This window comes from Arabidopsis lyrata (assembly GCF_000004255.2).
Source record: "Arabidopsis lyrata subsp. lyrata unplaced genomic scaffold ARALYscaffold_3, whole genome shotgun sequence".
NCBI classification, from domain to species: Eukaryota; Viridiplantae; Streptophyta; class Magnoliopsida; order Brassicales; family Brassicaceae; genus Arabidopsis; species Arabidopsis lyrata.
Window position 1 is genome coordinate 4,137,240 of NW_003302553.1, and position 18,537 is coordinate 4,155,776.

The 18,537-nt window shown below is 39.3% G+C and overlaps 4 protein-coding genes across 4 annotated transcripts; 3 read left to right on the forward strand and 1 right to left on the reverse strand.

The window, feature by feature from the left end:
- The first annotated feature begins 751 nt into the window (after positions 1-751).
- On the forward strand, positions 752-3,655 carry LOC9320857 (glycerol-3-phosphate dehydrogenase SDP6, mitochondrial). The gene is given in 7 exon segments (XM_021032469.1): positions 752-1,234; positions 1,617-1,681; positions 1,683-2,091; positions 2,179-2,510; positions 2,610-2,770; positions 2,846-3,104; positions 3,175-3,655. Coding segments are annotated over 7 exon segments (1,890 nt in total). The 5' UTR covers positions 752-870; the 3' UTR covers positions 3,475-3,655.
- A 373-nt stretch (positions 3,656-4,028) lies between these two features.
- LOC9318731 (exocyst complex component SEC8) lies at positions 4,029-13,684 on the reverse strand. Its single transcript, XM_002884745.2, has 27 exons — positions 13,389-13,684; positions 12,949-13,068; positions 12,460-12,672; positions 11,999-12,172; positions 11,660-11,764; positions 11,323-11,432; positions 11,007-11,186; positions 10,464-10,608; positions 10,274-10,380; positions 9,614-9,921; positions 9,367-9,527; positions 9,132-9,247; positions 8,507-8,577; positions 8,299-8,429; positions 8,168-8,217; positions 7,914-8,014; positions 7,408-7,517; positions 7,134-7,241; positions 6,439-6,621; positions 6,274-6,359; positions 5,744-5,915; positions 5,569-5,646; positions 5,193-5,294; positions 4,952-5,026; positions 4,781-4,876; positions 4,622-4,671; positions 4,029-4,512 (listed from the first exon to the last, which is right to left on the reverse strand). Exons 2-27 carry the CDS (start codon positions 12,988-12,990, stop codon positions 4,425-4,427), a joined length of 3,162 nt encoding a protein of 1,053 aa, XP_002884791.1. The 5' UTR covers positions 12,991-13,068; positions 13,389-13,684; the 3' UTR covers positions 4,029-4,424.
- Positions 13,685-13,713: 29 nt separating this feature from the next.
- LOC9320858 (protein FLOWERING LOCUS D) lies at positions 13,714-17,177 on the forward strand. The gene is made up of 5 exons (XM_002882619.2): positions 13,714-15,564; positions 15,750-16,508; positions 16,599-16,644; positions 16,726-16,916; positions 16,988-17,177. Exons 1-5 carry the CDS (start codon positions 13,797-13,799, stop codon positions 17,065-17,067), a joined length of 2,844 nt encoding a protein of 947 aa, XP_002882665.2. The 5' UTR covers positions 13,714-13,796; the 3' UTR covers positions 17,068-17,177.
- A 113-nt stretch (positions 17,178-17,290) lies between these two features.
- LOC9318732 (U11/U12 small nuclear ribonucleoprotein 31 kDa protein) lies at positions 17,291-18,511 on the forward strand. Its single transcript, XM_002882620.2, has one exon. It carries the CDS (start codon positions 17,385-17,387, stop codon positions 18,156-18,158), a length of 774 nt encoding a protein of 257 aa, XP_002882666.1. The 5' UTR covers positions 17,291-17,384; the 3' UTR covers positions 18,159-18,511.
- Positions 18,512-18,537: the final 26 nt, after the last annotated feature.

The following is an 18,537-nucleotide window of genomic DNA, read 5'->3' on the forward strand; positions in this document are numbered from 1 at the left end:
TTAATTTTCTTAATTATAACAAAAGGAAGTTTTTATTTTTCGTTTGTTTGTCTGATATCTAATTTTAATTCTGTTAGCCATTTTCCGTACCTGTCATTCATTTATTTTTGATTATTTAATATGTTACACAATTTTAATTAATATAACTAATTTAGTATGCTTTTAACTCTTACTTACTTACCGAAACATTTCCAATCAATCTTAAGAGAGCAACATTTTAAGAACTAGCACAAACTCACCTGCAAATCGTCCTTATTTTGAATTTGTTAGTCTCATTTACCAAATTAACTCGCACAAATTACAAAACAGTTTTTAATCAAAAACTAAAACAGCTTATAAACAAAAATCTCTTGCAGCCCACTCAAACATTCCTTGGAACTCGGACTTCTCTATTTTATGTAAAATGACCAGACCATCCCCACTCCACTTAGAGCACACGCAGTGGAGTACTCAACACTCGGGTGTTAGTTATAAACAAATGAAAAATAATGTAAATTTGGGCTAAGACACAAAACAAGAATGCAAGTTTACACTCAAGTGTAAGGTATTATAAAAATAGAAAAAAATTTCTTCTTTCTATCTCTCTATATCTCTCCTTCTCTCTCTTTTCTCTATCTCTAATTATAATAATAATAAAATATTTACGCCCCACTAACACACATCCACCCAAGTTTACCATTGCTGATGCTCTTACCCTCTATGTATGGTAAGCTGTGAGGGTGAAACAGTAATTTAAAACGATTTAGTTTCCATTACAGAGGATTCCATTTCCATTTTTCGCAATCATTTTCTTCTTCTTCTTCTTCCCATGATCGCCTCGCTTCCCAACGCAATCTTCTTCACCCAATCTCTGAATCTCTCCTCAATTCCATGTCTGTCGCTTCTATTCGCCGTTTAGCCGCCGGAGCCGCTGTAATTGCCGCTGCATCCGGTGGCGCTGTCTATCTGTCTCCGTCGGTTGCCTCCAGCGACAAAGGAGGTGGTCCGATTCTAGATTCCTTGAGGCGTAGGATTGGTGATCCCACCGCTTCTGTGCCGTCTCGATCTGCTCAAGAGTCTTCTCTGATTGCAGCCACTGCTTCTGATCCGCTCGATGTTCTCGTCATTGGCGGTGGAGCCACTGGTTCTGGAGTCGCTCTCGACGCTGCTACACGTGGCCTCCGTGTTGGTTTGGTGGAGCGAGAGGATTTCTCCTCCGGGACTTCTTCGCGATCAACGAAGCTGATTCATGGAGGTAATTTTACGTTTTGAATTTTGTATGTGGCGTTGGGTTTCCCAATTTTGGTATAAGAAGCTCTCTGAATTGCCGGGTATTATGAAACAATTGCTTAGTTTACTAGTTGGAAGTGAGTGGTATGATCATCATTAGGTGCTCACGAACTTTGGTTGTTCAATTGGCGAAATTTGATTGAAGATTTTCGAAAATTTGGTGAATGTTTGGATTTCCAGAGGAATAATTGAAGAAAATTTATAGCTCATTGTTTTTTGCCTCTCATTTGCTGTGTTTTTGTTTGTTGATTCAGTAAATGAAGGAACATAATGATAAGGATATGTATTACAACTAGGCTCTTAATGCACCATTTGATTTAGTGCTCGTTTGCACTGCTCTTGATTAGGGGTTCGTTACTTGGAGAAAGCTGTTTTCAATCTTGATTATGGACAGCTGAAGCTTGTATTTCACGGCGCTTGAGGAGCGCAAACAGCTCATCGAGAATGCGCCACATCTCTGCCATGCTCTGCCCTGTATGACACCTTGTTTTGACTGGTTCGAAGTTATCTACTTCTGGATGGGTTTGAAAATGTATGATTTGGTCGCTGGACCACGGTTATTGCATCTGTCCAGATATTACTCTGCAAAAGAGTCTATTGAGCTCTTCCCCACTCTTGCAAGGAAAGGGAAAGACAAGAATTTGAGGGGTACTGTTGTGTATTATGATGGGCAAATGAATGATTCACGTCTGAATGTGGGCTTGGCATGTACTGCCGCGTTAGCTGGTGCAGCCGTTCTCAACCATGCCGAGGTTGTCTCTCTTATTACAGATGATTCTACTAAGAGAATAATTGGTGCCCGAGTTCGTAACAATCTCACAGGTAAGATGACAAGCAATTTCTTGAATTCAGTATACCACTGCTCTTCATGATTTGTGCAGTTTTTGATAAGGTGTTTCAATTTGACAGGCCAAGAATTTAACACCTATGCAAAAGTAGTTGTTAATGCGGCAGGACCGTTCTGTGATTCCATTAGAAAAATGATTGATGAAGATACAAAACCAATGATTTGTCCAAGCAGCGGTGTACACATCGTGCTGCCTGATTACTATTCTCCTGAAGGGATGGGGTTGATAGTTCCTAAAACTAAGGATGGTCGCGTTGTGTTTATGTTACCATGGTTGGGAAGAACAGTAGCAGGCACTACAGACTCTAACACTTCAATCACTTCACTTCCAGAACCTCATGAAGATGAGATTCAATTTATACTGGATGCAATCAGCGACTATCTTAACATTAAGGTATGTCCAGATTCAGCTTAAAAATCAATTCAATTTTTGACCATATATCTATCTTACACAATTCAGTTGATGATATTATCCATCATAAATCTTCAATAGGTTCGACGTACTGATGTTCTTTCGGCTTGGAGTGGTATCCGTCCGTTGGCCATGGATCCAACAGCCAAGAGCACAGAGAGTATCTCCAGAGACCACGTTGTCTTCGAGGAAAATCCTGGTCTGGTTACAATCACGGGTGGAAAATGGACAACTTATCGAAGGTGAGGGAAATGTAAAAAATTAGCAGAATGTTGTTAAAGTTGTGTTATTATTGCTCATCAGTAATTTTTTTTCAGCATGGCGGAAGATGCAGTTGATGCAGCAATCAAATCGGGAAAACTTAGTCCAACCAATGAATGTGTAACGCAGAAACTACAGCTTCTGGGTTCTTATGGATGGGAACCATCTTCCTTCACAACTCTTGCACAGCAATACGTGCGCATGAAGAAAACCTACGGTGGTAAAGTGGTTCCTGGAGCAATGGACACAGCTGCTGCAAAGCATTTGTCTCATGCCTATGGTTCAATGGCTGACCGAGTTGCCACCATAGCTCAGGTATGGTTCTATATCAGACTCCTCCTTCATCATGTCCTTGGTAGATAACATTCCGGATATTGGATTGCAGGAGGAGGGTTTGGGGAAACGGTTGGCGCACGGGCATCCGTTTTTGGAAGCCGAGGTTGCTTACTGTGCAAGGCACGAGTACTGCGAATCAGCGGTTGATTTCATAGCAAGGAGATGTAGAATCGCGTTCTTGGACACTGATGCAGCGGCTCGGGCGTTACAGCGTGTGGTGGAGATTCTAGCAAGTGAACACAAGTGGGACAAGTCGAGGCAGAAGCAAGAGTTGCAAAAGGCTAAAGAGTTTCTTGAAACTTTCAAGTCTTCCAAAAACGCACAGTTTAACGATGGCAAGCACAACTAAAGCGGCCTCTCAGAAATTTACTTACACTACTATATTGAATTTATTTATTTCTATTTTCAAATTTGTTGGATTTTTGGGTAGCGATTAGCGATTAGCGAGAACGAATAATAATAATACTGTACGGATGGAATAATAATACTGCGGCTACTCATGTTTCTCGGATTAAACTATTAGCCCCACACGAGGTTTCTTTTTGTATTCTAAATGAAGAAGAAGACGACCTATAAGAGATTTGTTGGGAAATGGGCAAACAGCTAAAAGACTCTGAGTCAGCTAGAGTGTCTTCAACAGTTGGAAGACTTAAGTTTATTGCATCTCTTAACCTCAGAGTCTAGACTCTAGAGCTATATTCCAGTGGAGTACAAGATTTGAGATTCTAAACCAAAGTCAGAAACAAGTTTTAGGTTCAATTCTGAACAACAGAGACACAAAGTGAATAGTAATGAAAAGTCATGTTTGTTTAAATTTGAGAGTAACGTTTGGCAAACCAAAAGCCAAAAAGAGAATCTCTGACTTCACCTTGTGGTTTGTGATTCGAAAAAATGGAAGATAAATAGTAAAATATTTCGTGGCTTTCTCTCTGTTTTTGTTTTCACTTGGAAGAATATGGACTTACCTTGGAAGGTTTTATACAACGGAAAATCTCTACCAAAGAATTTTCACAAAACAAAGCTCTCAAAGAAAAGTCTTGGTTCCGCATTAGACAAATACTCACGAAACTAGACAAGAGTTAAAAAAGAACAAAACAAAAAAAAAAATGAAAAATTGAGATACTCACGAAACCAAACTCTTGTGGCACTAAGAAGATATACATTTTATGTCTCCTGCTTCTCCTTAAGGATTTTACCATTAGGATTTTACTGCAGCTTATGAAAATCATGTAACAAATTGGCTGCTGGAGAAGCTTTCGTTTAATCACGGTAATCCGTGAATGGCTCGAGGAGTTGACATTAGTGAGAAAGAATTTCCAAAAGGCGTGATTGAGCATCTGAAGGGGTATCTCTTCCAGGAACATTGACCTTCAGAAGATTGGAATACCTGCAAGCCAAAGAATGTGATGTTTAGTCCAAAAATTAACTATATTAGCCTCATTCTTGTGTTTATTTCGATGAAGTTAGGTTAAAGGAAATAAAGTTGAGAAGCAGACTCTGTGGGTGTAAACATTTGGTCGTGTTCTGCTATGAAAGCGAGCAATGCCTGCAGAAAATTAAGTAAACATTTGAGTCTCGTTTGATATTCGGGTCATAATAATGCTGAGAATCCCAAAGGAAGAAACCAAGAGAAAAACAATCTCCTTTTTGCTTACTTCGAATGGCATGTTTAACAGTTCAAAGTAAGTACGGACACGATCTAGGTTCTGTTGTACGGTTTCACCATCGATATATGGAATAGCTGCCATGGCCTGCAGTGTAAATACACACAAATTAAGATAGTGAATGCTGTTGGAAATCATTAAAAATTGTGAACTAATCTTTACCTGTTCCACTGCAATAGTGTTCCGACATATTTGTTGAACCCCGAAAAGGTTGATTGATCTCATGTCAGCCAAAGCCTAGATTATTTCGTAATAAGAGACAGTCACAGTTTAGAAGATTATAATAACCTATAGGATATCGAATTATAGTATGGTATATTCAAATTTGAACTAGAAGTACCAAAGATCTTATCCCATTACTGTAAATAAAAACAGGTTTACAAGATAAAAGGAAGACTTGTACCTTAATGGACGCATTTGCTGCAATTCCACATATGCCACCAAAAACGTAATTACGCTTCTCACCAGAGATGAAAGGCGCCATTCCCTCCTCCCTACGTGTTATCTGTAAAAAGACGAAGCGTAAGGAACTTGGTGCAGAAATATTGGCTTCAAAAGATTGTCATCTCGCAAAATCAGTTCAAAATTACATTGGACCCTAAACAAGGATGTAATTCACAACAATGAATTAAGATGACTTCATCATCTGGCTAAGTAGATTCTCTCAGTAGAAGAGAGTGATATGAATATTTGATGGGTATGAAACTAAACAAGGCTTATCAAAGTTTATTCCTCGAATATTGGTTTTTGAAGTACTTCGCTATAATCATATTACTAACCTGTGAAGTAAGAGATATCACAAAGTCATCCGGCTCTTCAGCATCTTCATCCTCCAAGTATTCCCTATTCGTCATTTCCTTTTCAACAACATCGTATTTTGTAAGTTTTACAGGCCACAGATTGAATTTTCATAGCCATGCCACCTTCCTCACAAAGGGAAGATCCATCACATACCTGAAGATGAAAGACTGTTTCCAATTGCATCTCAACACGAAGAACCTTTAGGCAATCAGTCGCAAGTTTTCTGTACTCATCAGCAAATGATGCCAGATTCCTAGGAGAAGCTGCTTGATTTCTGCTATTACCTTCAGCTTGACTTGCCACACGAGGAACTGCTTGTCCAAGCCTAAAGATTTTGGAAATCAAAACTTCAGAAAGAGTTTTCATTCGCTTGCGTTAGGGAAGGAAGAAATGACTATCTTTCTCGACATGATGATGGAGCACAATAGAAAGGGTAATAACAACATTCATGGAAGACCCATGAAACTATGCAAGCTTTTCTTTTACACTTAATGAAAAAGTTTTCAGAGATTGAGCTGGAAAAGACAATGATCAGTCTAGTTTAGTCTCTTAGCTATCCTTTTTTCCTTCGCTTTTATAACATCCTGGAACTTCGCAATTTTCCTTGTGTCCTTAAAATATCTAAGATTTACTAACAGATGAGGAACAAGAGATGCATAAAGAATCTGAACCAATGAACTCACCTCTCAATAGAGTCTGCCACGTATTCAAGTGAGTCACTGAGAGAAGCTAACAAAATCAGTTTGTTGTCATCACGAATTAGATTATCCTGTAAGAAACCCACTTAAGTATCTTCACTGAATGAAAAATTCTTACTCGAATAAGTATTAGAGAGCACATATTTTTACCTGCTTGATAGGTCGCAAACTCAAGAATAGTTCACTGAGTTCTACTTCAGTGCCAACAGCCTCAGAGTGAGAAACGGCATGGCCAAGCGTAGATGGCAAACAAGCACTCGCCGCATCAAGCCGCATCAATTTCTCAATATCATGCCTCCCAATGAGCATGTAACTGAGCTTCTCTAGAACAGCCTGAAATATTAACAATGAAACCTAAGGTCAGAAAAGTGTGTACGAAGGAAGAAATACAACGGTTTACATTTAGGGAAACTAAAGTGGCATTAAATGGGTAAGTAAATGCAAATTTTTATCAGAGATGGGAAAATGTGCATTTAAGACTGCCTAACTCCATATTCTTCCACATCTCTCTTTGAATCAATTCTCTCTCAGGATTATTTCTTCTAAGCATTTAATGCCAAGTTCACATAGCCCAAACTGAACTCTAGCTGGTTTCACGATGTTCACCCTATTCATTCAGCTTAAGCAAAACCTTAATCATAGTAGACTCTAAATCCACAGTCATCTCATCTAATTGATCCACCACCAGTTGAATTTTTCAAATCACATTACGCTGACAAAACTACTTTTTAGTGTAAACTTTTGTGCTATAGGCGCAAACCCCTAAACCAGATGCCAAACATGTGACATAGATTAGAAGAGTCAAAGGAAGTGGACAACAAATAAGAAAAGAGGAATATTCATGCCTCCATGTATGATGTTCGACATCTCTCAAATGTCCTCTCAAGAAATGTCTGAACATACTTCACAAGGTCAGTAGCAAATTTAGGCATGGCTTGAGCCCAGCCAAGAACCTATAAAAATTGAAGAGCAAGTAGTTTCATCAAAACAAATATCTTGAAACTTGAGAACACAAAAATGGATTAAATGATGAATTGAAAGTAACCACTACATTCTTTTAGGAAGATCAAAAATATGAGTAGTAACAAAGTTTGCAGTTTTAAAGCATAGACGACTTGCCTCTTTTGCAAGGAGATCTATTGCCAAAAGACCTTGTAAGATAGGTCGACCCTTTTCTACGGTTGCAGTGTAAGTAGTTGTATGTGCACGGGGCCGAAATGCGGCAGCGCCTGCAAAATGATTTTCAGAAACATGGGTTTCTAACCTTGAATTTATGCAGAATTACACACGACATTACTGGTACTTCGTTTTCATAAATTAGTGAAATGCAGATATTCCTATAAATTATTTCATCCCAAGGAATCTTTAAAGATATCTGCAACAATTCTCAAAGATGCTTTAATTTTTCATAAAACTGCCATACCCTATATTGGCAGACCAATTCAGTTAGTTTTGAGAGCAAATGCTTCTATTACCACTTCGTGATGGCAAAACTCCAAGTCTTTGGGGCCAAACTAACAGCTCACCTTTCAAGATGCAATTCTATGTATACATTTAAAGAATAATTACCCTAAAATAGCAACAAAAAACTCTATGATCAAATCTCTATAGTATAAGGGGTTTACTTGATATAGCTTGCTGTACGCCTTTCCTATAGTCCACAAACATTGTCGGTAACAGATGGTCCTTTACAAAGTTCTCAGTGAATGTAAGCAATCCATCATTCCTGCATCAATTATTGAAAAGTCGATGGTGAAAATACTGACAATTTCTCAGCACTTGAGAAAACAATAATTTAACTTTCATTTTGGACAGTGAGCAAGTTGTTTAGCTTTGCCAGGATGACAGCTTTCAAAAAAAGTAAAAGTTTTGAACTTACACAAGTTGGGAATGCTTTTTGGGCAACATTGAAGTGATTTTATCTGTAAACTGCAAGACACATAAGATCATAAGTCTACTGAAAAACAGTTGACATTGAATGAAAATTCTTAGATGAACCAGAATCTAAACCTGAAGGACAGGCCGGTAAATAGATGCAGCTAGATATATTCCTTGTTCAGGCAAAACAGCTGCGGATCCATAACCTTCCAGTGATGCATTTGGAGCCCTCTTTCCCCAGCCTTGACGAATGAGATCAGCTCCTGCCATCAGCAGATAACGTCATTAAGTCCACCAAAGGCATTTGTAACTAAAGAAAGTCAGGATGATTTATTATTACCCTGATTAGAAATCGATACAGTTGCATCTGTAAACCGAAAGGTGAATGTTAGCCCATCTTCAGGTGAATCCCTGCAGTCCAACATTATCAATCAAGCCTCAATACCACTAACTAAACTGCAGATCTTCACATACATATCTTACAAATAGCCTTCCAAAGCACTATGATGCTGAAAGAGAATGCGACATGTTTGTATGTAAACAACATTTGAACTATTTCCAATATCGACATCTAAAAGGATAGCTAAATTTCAATAACCTCAGACAGGCTAAAGATCCAGCAACCAAAAATTTCAAATCTCTGTTATACGCTACAGGGCTCCACTTTACTAGCACGCTGAGAAGAACCTAAATGACAAATTTTCAAACTTAGGTATGTAAAACCCTTACCATCGGAAGAAATCTCAATTATACCATCCTCCCTATACTATCGAATGACCACACCAGGTGATTCACAGCCCCAACACAAACATGCTTGTACATGGAAACCATGCTCTTTAAAACAAAATCTAAACGTCTAATTCTTGGGACATCTTTCATGATGCACGTTGTTTATGTATCTACATGATGATGAGAAAACCATCTGGGTAAAATGTATGAACTACTAATGCGTGTGGGTCACTTGCCTTTTGTCTTTCTTTGGAGCCTTCTTTGCAAGCTTAGCAGTTTGTGCAGCAGAATCTGCTGAAGCAGCTTCTGGGGTTGCTCGTAGAATTTCACATATGAGTTGTTGGCATTCACTCTTCATCAATTAACACATATAATTTCAATAAGCTCAAGTATGAGAACCCAGTAGTTCAATGTAGATTCATAAACATTTAGCTTCGCGACAAATTAGATATTTGGAATATAATAGCGGACCTGTAAGACTGTCAAGGGAAAACTGATAGTGTAGCCTCCAGTAGCTTGGGATGCTTCAGACTCGGTGTTCCAGTTCACATCAGTAGGTAATGACCTTGGAGTGTTAATGTCATGTTGCGAAGCCTTCAACTCCAAAAGCTCTCCAATAACAACATGATTTTCTATAGAAGCAACAGTAACAAAAAAATTTGACCTTTGACTATGGAAAATGAAATACTGAGATGAGTTTAAGAGTTGAATTTCTCACCAAATATCTTGACAATAGTATCTAAAATTGAGTCAAGAAGTTCTTTTGCTGCAGTCTGCGCTTTGCCTCCAGGAGCCATAAGAGGCGAAACAGGGCTCACAGCCAAGTGAATTCCTGTATTTGATATCCCATTTTGAGGTTTCTCTTTTGATAACCTGTAGGCCTCCGACTGTCCTTTGATAAAATGCAATCCGGCAGCTACATTTCGATCACCCTGACTACACGCGGACTTTGACAAATTTGTAGTCTCCATATGGGCTTTAATCTTGGATATTATGATCTCATGAATTGTGGGTCGAAGTTTTTGGCTGCAAGCAAACACCAAAACATAACTTAGAAAAGTTCACAATTTATAAGAAGGAATGTACTGATTTCCATCAAGTAACTTGAATGGAAAACTACTGAGCTGCATCGGTTATCCATTCATCTTTAAATTCAAGACTGATAAAGGTTCACTGGTCCCAAAAATTACATTTACACATTTGATAAAGATAGTATCTAGTGATGAAAGGGGTGATAAAGATAATATCTAGCCATCTGCTAGCGATTTAAAACTAAGAGATATTAAAAGAGTGAATTTTCTATAACTAACAGCTGTAAAACAGAAACAGTAGTATTTATAAAATCATTTAAAAAAATGAAAATTATTAGAAAGCTAACCATATGATAGCACCCGCAGCTGCAACTTTTCCAAGCATGCATAGACACTGAACAAGGGTCTGAAGATACTTCACATGCAGTGGATCATCACTCTTTCTTATTGCTTCCTGAAACAGGAGAAAAGCGATGTCATGACACTGATGAAAAATGGGGAGAAAATATGTTATACGCCCGCGTCACAAACACGTACAATAAACTCGTCAGGAGTGGAATCAGAAAGCCATGGCGGAAGTTGGTAAGAAAGCAATTTACTATCAGCGCCATTCCTGGCAGTATCTGCGGTGGATTCATCATGTTCTACGGAGTCCTCTTCATCATGTCCATCAAATGATGAACTAAGAAACACAATGTGATAAAAGATACAAACATTAGTGAAGTCAAGGAATAGCAAAACCAGTAAAGTATATTTCGTAAACCAGAACAAAGGTTGCGTGTAGCACACAACCTAGGCTCGACAAAGCAACTTTTGCAATAATCAATTTACAGTCTTTTATCAACATATATTATAATGAAATAATTTACAAGGAGAATCCCACATAATGATTAGGAAATGATGCAAGTATATTAATCTCAATATTAACAAAGCTGTGAAAGCCTCTATGGAGAACCACAACTAAAGAGACAGTTACTAAACATTCATCGCTCAGAATAGAGTTAATGATCTATATACACAAAAAAATGTTCCTAATATCCCATGAAGAATCAACTGAAGGGAAAGGTTGCTGTATAATACCTTTCATCATTAGAACCGGTTCTATATGAACCATTTGTAAGCCCTCTAACACCAAACTGACTATCACCTTTCAGCGTCCGTGTTCTACGAGACAGTGGTTGTGAGCTCATTCGACTAGCTGCAACAGCTGTTGTTGTTGGTACTTCATCATCTCTTTCATATATGCTTGACGCAACTGAACTGCAGCATAAACATGGTCAAGAACAGAAAATTTTGCACTAACAGAAGTGATGAGACACACTATCAAGCAAGCATGCCACTAAAACCGAGGATAAAAGGCAGCACAGCTTCTGAAATTCGTTTATAAGAAACCTACCTGTATTCACCTCTATTGTATAGGTGTGCATGCAAATCATCTAGAATTTTGAAGAAAAGGGCTCCCCGCAACTTAGTTAGCTCAGATCTGACATCTTGAAGAGCACCAACCTAGGTGAACGTAAAATATCTATGAGTTCAACATCCAAAAGAACAGCAGATCCCTCGAACAGATAATTTGAAAGTCCCAGCAGAAATTAGATGATACCAGATCCTCTTCAATGGATTTATTACAAAAGAATCCTAGAGATCAAGTTGACAAATGAATGGGAAGACCCACAATATTCCCATGACATTGATTTTCCAACATTTGTTAATATTGGCAGTAAGTAAATTACCGTTTGAAGCCCCTCACGCTCCAGCATCAGAGACGACTGGAGATAAACTTGAATAGCAGCGTAAAACTGCTTATCAGCAATGAGCTTCTCAATACGAGATGGAACCTGTTCAATATTTCAAGAGGCAGGGCCACCATTTTCACATCAGAAAAGCAGTTTCCTTTAAGTAACCCAAAGTGAAAAAAAATAGTAAGAACAAATATTGGGAAAATATCAACAAAGTATCATCAGAAATACAGAGATAAAGAATGAAGTATGAAACTTCAGAGCAGCGCAGATACATAGCAAGCACTGTCCACACAAAATAAACTAAGAAATGTAACAGCTAATCCAACCAACCTTAGCAATGCCCTCGATTTGATCCAAAAGTGAGATGATGTGCCGCAATGTAACAGAACGGTACCACAACTGATGTAATTGTTTGTTGCGTGCACCCAAGCTCTGCTTCGCTTCTGCTAAATCGTGCTTCAAGTCGCCTATCTTTTCAGTGGACTCACTGAATAATCGCAAGATCTGATGAGGAATACATTGAAAGCAAAGCAAACGAAGGGAGATAATCAAAACCAAGGTGTTCCACAAATGAACTTTTAGTAGCTAAATGACTACAAAAGTGTTATTCGAAAAGAAATTTCTACACGTAGAAATCATAGAAGCAGCCATAGTTAGTAACTTAGTATCGATTAGATTTGTCTCATTGGTAAATGAAGCACGCAATATGGAAGTCAATAATCGGTAACAGAGGTTGCTACTTTAGAAAAACAAAAGGTACTATCCAATAAGAGCAAACAGATCTTAGAAACCTGGGAATAGTTTTGAATGGCCTTGTTGAAACCACCATGATAAGCGTGGACAACTTCATCTACAACCTCCTCGACAACATCACTTTGTTCCTTTAATATATGAATGTCAGCTTCACGGTCTTTTGATGTCAAAATATGCACAACATGTGGCAAAGAGTCAAATCGTGCAGCAGCCCAGCTCTCATCTATTCTTGCCAGCTCCTCCCTAAGGTACTGCAATAACCATCACCACTCAGACACAGATACACACATATGAACTCCAAAACGAAATACATAACCAAATCGAGAGTGGTGAAAATTTCAGTCAATCTCTTGTCTAGCCTCCATAGCAATTGTTCCAATTAACTCCAACCCCAAGATGAAGAGATATAAGAAAAAGAACCGACATACTTAATGTCCCTATTAATAATTTCAAAGGGGACAAAAGAAGCAAACAATTCCTCCTTAAAGGTTTATTAACTCAACTAGGAGTGAGGAAAGTGAGCTTACAGTTTTATCCGAGGGTACAGGCAAACCATTGAAAATCCCCATGCTGGTGAACTCACTCCGCTTGGGTTATTAGAGCCCAAAAGAGTGTTCCTCAGCACATTCCAATCAAGCTCTCTGTAGCTGAAAGCAAAAGTCCAAAACCCATACATGAGCTAGAGACCACGCAATTACAACAGCCCTACGTCTAATCACGATACTACAGTTCAGCACACACAAAGAAGCTAGTGGACCGAACGGAGAACATAGAAAATTCGAGTCAGGAGAACAAAATGTAAACAATTCAATGATCACTCCTTCAGCGAAAGATCTATCCATAAGCAGAGAATCATAATTCGAATTCCAACTGACGACGAGACTATTGCCATATACAAAAATACAATCAAACACTTCGTCTGGAAGTAGATCTAGATAGAAAATTCGATTTCAGCTGCGAATCTTACCTGGGGAACGAATCCTCGCTAGAATCTGATCAATACGTACCCGATCACGAAGAGAAAAGCTAAATCTCGAGAAAATGGAGAAGAAGAAGAAGAAGAAAAGGAAAAAATCTATACGCGTTTGTTATGTTCTCTCGTTGGGTTCAAGTTCTTCTAATTTTCCAGACTTTTCTTCTCTCTCTATTTTTTTTTTATTTTTTTTTTTTCTGTTTTACTTTTTCCCTGTTTTCTGTTGTTTTTTTTCCCCAAATTTGTTAATAATAAAAATTTAAAAATTGTGGGATAATTAATAGTGAAAAAGCTCTTCAATAAAACAAAGATAAAGTTAATCCAGTAACCAAACAATCCTTTTCTTCTTCTTCCTCGCCTTCGTCGATCACTCTCCTGCAATTTTCTACGGTGACGGAAACGATGAATCCACCGGATAAAACCCCAGATAACATCCCCTTTATAGCTCAGTCTCAATTGTCTACTCTTCCTCCACTGTCGAGCTCAAATCTCAATGTAGAAACAACTTTGAATCCATTTCCGAACTCGATCTCTACCTCAATCTCTAACCCTAGTTTTGAGCAGATGGTCTCATTCTCCGCGCCAAAGAAACGAAGGAGAGGCCGTTCTCAGCGCTCTGTGTCGTCGCTTAATACCCTCCCCGTCCCTAACGTAGGTGTTCTTCCAGGTCACACTAATTTCGTGTCATCTTCAGCTTCTTCTTCCGGTAGATTGAACGTAGAGATTGTCAATGGATCAAACCAGACTCTGAAAAGTTATCCTGGGATTGGTGATGAGATCATTACGATTAACAAGGAGGCTACCACCGAAGCTCTGCTTGCTCTCACAGCTGGGTTTCCTGCTGATTCGCTTACCGAGGAAGAGATTGAATTCGGTGTGGTGCCTGTGGTTGGAGGCATTGAACAAGTGAATTACATTTTGATTAGGAACCACATCATATCAAAATGGCGAGAAAATATATCTAGTTGGGTCACAAAGGAGACGTTTTTCGATTCTATTCCTAAACATTGCAGTAGTCTCTTGGATTCGGCTTATAATTACTTGGTTACACATGGATATATCAATTTTGGAATAGCACAGGCAATTAAAGATAAGTTTCCTGCTCAATCAAGTAAGTCTAGTGTGGTTATAGTGGGTGCTGGATTGTCTGGGTTGGCTGCAGCTAGGCAACTGATGAGGTTTGGGTTTAAAGTCACGGTTTTAGAGGGTAGGAAACGACCCGGTGGACGGGTTTATACCAAAAAGATGGAAGCTAATAGGGTAGGTGCTGCAGCGGATTTAGGTGGGAGTGTTTTGACTGGAACATTAGGAAATCCTCTAGGGATTATAGCCAGACAGTTGGGTTCTTCTCTTTATAAGGTACGAGATAAGTGTCCTCTTTATAGGGTGGATGGTAAACCGGTTGATCCAGATGTGGATATGAAGGTCGAGGTAGCTTTTAACCAGCTTCTAGACAAGGCAAGTAAGCTTAGGCAGTTGATGGGTGATGTTTCCATGGATGTCTCCCTTGGGGCAGCACTCGAGACATTCAGGCAGGTTTCTGGGAATGATTTGGCCACAGAGGAGATGGGTTTGTTTAACTGGCATCTTGCTAACTTGGAATATGCAAATGCGGGCCTAGTATCAAAGCTTTCTCTTGCATTCTGGGATCAAGATGACCCATATGATATGGGTGGAGACCACTGCTTTCTGCCTGGAGGAAATGGAAGGCTGGTTCAGGCTTTGGCTGAAAATGTACCAATCTTATATGAGAAGACCGTCCAAACAATCAGATATGGTTCAAATGGTGTCAAGGTAATTGCTGGAAATCAAGTGTATGAGGGTGATATGGTGCTGTGTACAGTTCCCCTTGGTGTTCTTAAGAACGGATCCATCAAATTTGTTCCCGAATTACCTCAGAGAAAGCTTGATTGTATGAAGAGATTAGGTTTTGGGTTACTGAACAAAGTTGCAATGCTCTTTCCGTATGTATTTTGGAGCACAGATCTCGATACCTTTGGGCATCTTACTGAGGATCCGAACTATCGAGGTGAATTCTTTCTGTTCTATAGCTACGCACCTGTTGCTGGTGGTCCTCTCTTGATCGCGTTGGTTGCGGGAGAAGCTGCTCATAAGTTTGAGACAATGCCACCCACTGACGCAGTGACTCGTGTTCTTCATATTCTTAGGGGTAATAGATTTACTATATCTATTGATTGTCATTTAATTAAAAATTTCAATTTTTACCTGTCAATATCAATCTTCAAGAGACCTTCAATTTTTACCTGTCAATATCAATCTTCAAGAGACCTACTCTTTGTTTACGTAGGTCCAGAGTTATTAGTATGACACAATTTCCATTTTAATGAATTTCAGGTATTTATGAACCTCAAGGAATAATTGTCCCTGATCCGCTACAAACGGTCTGCACCAGATGGGGTGGGGATCCTTTCAGTTTAGGATCTTACTCCAATGTTGCAGTGGGAGCTTCAGGCGATGATTACGATATATTAGCAGAAAGTGTGGGAGATGGAAGGCTTTTCTTTGCCGGGGAAGCCACGACAAGGCGATACCCTGCAACCATGCATGGAGCTTTTGTTACTGGTCTGAGAGAAGCTGCAAACATGGCTCAGTCTGCAAAGGCCCGAGGCATAAGGAAAAGAATCGATAGGAACCCATCAAAGAATGCTCATTCCTGTGCCATTCTTCTTGCAGATTTATTCAGGGACCCTGATCTGGAATTTGGGAGTTTTTCCATAATCTTTAGCAGGAGGAATCCGGACCCAAAATCTCCTGCGATTTTGAGGGTAACTCTAAGCGAACCTCGTAAGAGAAACGAGGACCCAAAAGCAGATCAATACTCAAACAAGATACTGTTTCAGCAGCTTCAGTCTCATTTCAACCAACAGCAACAGATTCAGGTGTATACATTATTAACTAGACAACAGGCTCTTGACCTGAGAGAAGTCAGAGGTGGTGATGAAAAGAGACTTAACTATCTTTGTGAGACACTTGGAGTGAAACTGGTGGGGAGAAAAGGTCTTGGTATTGGAGCTGATTCAGTCATTGCTTCTATTAAAGCCGAGCGAACCGGTGGCAAGCTACCATCATCATCTACCTCAGGCACAAAATCTGGTTAGGCTCCGTAATTTCCTGATTTGATTACTCCCATACATATAGGATAGAACCCGTAGTAACGTCTTTAACTTCTTCTATATTGAGAAGGTATATTAAAAGCAAAATCCGGTGCATTGAAGCGGAAGATGATCAGGTTTACTACAAAATCTTATGTGCAATAATCTCTCTCTCACTTATAAAAAAAAAACATCTCTTAGATCTCTTTGTTGTACAGAAGGATTAAAGGACCAGTGCCGCTGAAGCAAAGTAATAACAATGGCGTCTCAGAGAGTATAAAATCAGAGTCTTTAGGTAATAGCAAAGCCTCAGAGCAACAACAACCTAGAATAGTAGAGTCGATAGGAGGTAGCAGCATGCAAGGGGAAAGCAAGTCTATGGGCACAGGAGTTGCATCTAGTTCTTCTGGTATTCATTTTTCTTAACTTGTTTGTTCCTTTTGAAATTCTGATCATTTACATGGAGAATAACACACGTAGGTGGTTCCTTACATGGTGGTGAGACGATGAAAAAGATTGGAACAATGAATGAACACTTGCTGCTTCTGGAGAATCCCTGATTGATACAACATCTGTTGTTCCCAAATTTGTAGTTCATAATCCATTACTATTGTAACAAATTTAAATTATAAAATGTTAACTAATGATAATTTGTCTATATTATCAGGAACTTTTATTTGCAAATACCTAAAAAGAAAATATTTGATTTTTCATTGCTTCATTACATCAAAATATGTATTTTCTTACCAAAACAAAAAGGTCTACGAGAATTAATTATTCATCAACATGTTACATACTATAAAATACCCTTTGAAAGCTGCTCTCGTTCATAGATGAACACAAAAATTGAAATAATTAATAAAGGAAGAAAGTGGAAATGAAGAAGAAGAAGATTCATCAGAGCGACGATGAGGAGGACGACACTTTCTACTATCGCTACTCTTCCGTCGCAGCACCACCACCTTCGAACCCTAGACAACCTTCTTCCTCCTCCGCGAAATCATCAGCTCCCGGCGGCGGATCTGGCGGCTTAGCTCCTTCAAAATCAACACTCTACGTCTCCAATCTCGATTTCTCCCTCACCAATTCCGACATCCACACTCTCTTCTCCACTTTCGGCAAGGTCGCGAGAGTCACTGTTCTCAAAGATCGCCACACTCGCCAATCCCGTGGCGTCGCGTTCGTGCTCTACGTTTCTCGTGAAGACGCGGCTAAAGCGGCGCGTTCTATGGACGCGAAGATTCTTAACGGTCGGAAATTGACGGTTTCGATCGCTGCCGATAATGGACGTGCGTCGGAGTTTATTAAGAAGAGAGTTTACAAGGATAAATCCAGGTGTTACGAGTGTGGAGACGAAGGGCATCTTTCGTATGAGTGCCCTAAAAATCAGTTAGGTCCAAGGGAGAGACCACCGCCGCCGAAGAAAAGGGGGCGGCGGAAGGAGGATGAAGGTGAGGCTGAGGAAATTAGGGATTGGTCTGCGGCGCCGTCGTTGGAGGGATTTGAGGAGGAGAATTGGGCTTCGGTGGTGGACAATGAAGCCGGAGAGAGGTTGAGAATGAGAGAAGCAGAGGAAGAAGAAGAGAGGAGGAAGAAGAGAAAGGAGAAGAAAGTTAGCTACTTCAGTGATGAGAGTGATGATGAAGATTAGCTTCTTTGATCCATTTTCTGGTTTGTGAATACTGAAAGAGAGATTGATCAATTACACTCTTCTGGGTTTGAGTTGATGATTTTGTCTTCGTATGAGAAGATCATGTTTGATGATGAGTCTGGTTCTTTTAAGTTAAATAGTGTCCAAGAAGATACCTTTTTCACTAGAGAACGCAACTCGTTTATGTTCTTGGTTTTAAGATTACATACATTTCAGCTCTTGATTATTAGAGCACACTCTTAACAATCCATTATATCTAATTGAGTTATATACGTCTAGTGAAATCATTTTCAGGTATGTGAATTTTGAATCAACTCCAATCAGAGAAAAAGAGATTGATTTGGTTTTGTCTTCATTTTACATTTGTTTGGTGACTGTG

Bases quoted from the DNA above. Each gene is read 5' to 3' on its own strand.
- LOC9318731 (XM_002884745.2), bottom strand. From the start codon at position 12,990: ATGGGGATTTTCAATGGTTTGCCTGTACCCTCGGATAAAACT. The intron at 11,433-11,659 runs GTAATTTACTTA...ACGTTCACCTAG, and splicing joins AGCGTGAGGGGCTTCAAACG to GTTGGTGCTCTTCAAGATGT. The intron at 6,622-7,133 runs GCATGAATATTC...TTAATATTTCAG, and splicing joins GTCGAACATCATACATGGAG to GCTGTTCTAGAGAAGCTCAG.
- LOC9320858 (XM_002882619.2), top strand. From the start codon at position 13,797: ATGAATCCACCGGATAAAACCCCAGATAACATCCCCTTTATAGCTCAG. The intron at 16,509-16,598 runs GTTAGGCTCCGT...TATATTGAGAAG, and splicing joins TACCTCAGGCACAAAATCTG to GTATATTAAAAGCAAAATCC. The intron at 16,645-16,725 runs GTTTACTACAAA...TTTGTTGTACAG, and splicing joins TTGAAGCGGAAGATGATCAG to AAGGATTAAAGGACCAGTGC.
- LOC9318732 (XM_002882620.2), top strand. From the start codon at position 17,385: ATGAAGAAGAAGAAGATTCATCAGAGCGACGATGAGGAGGACGACACT.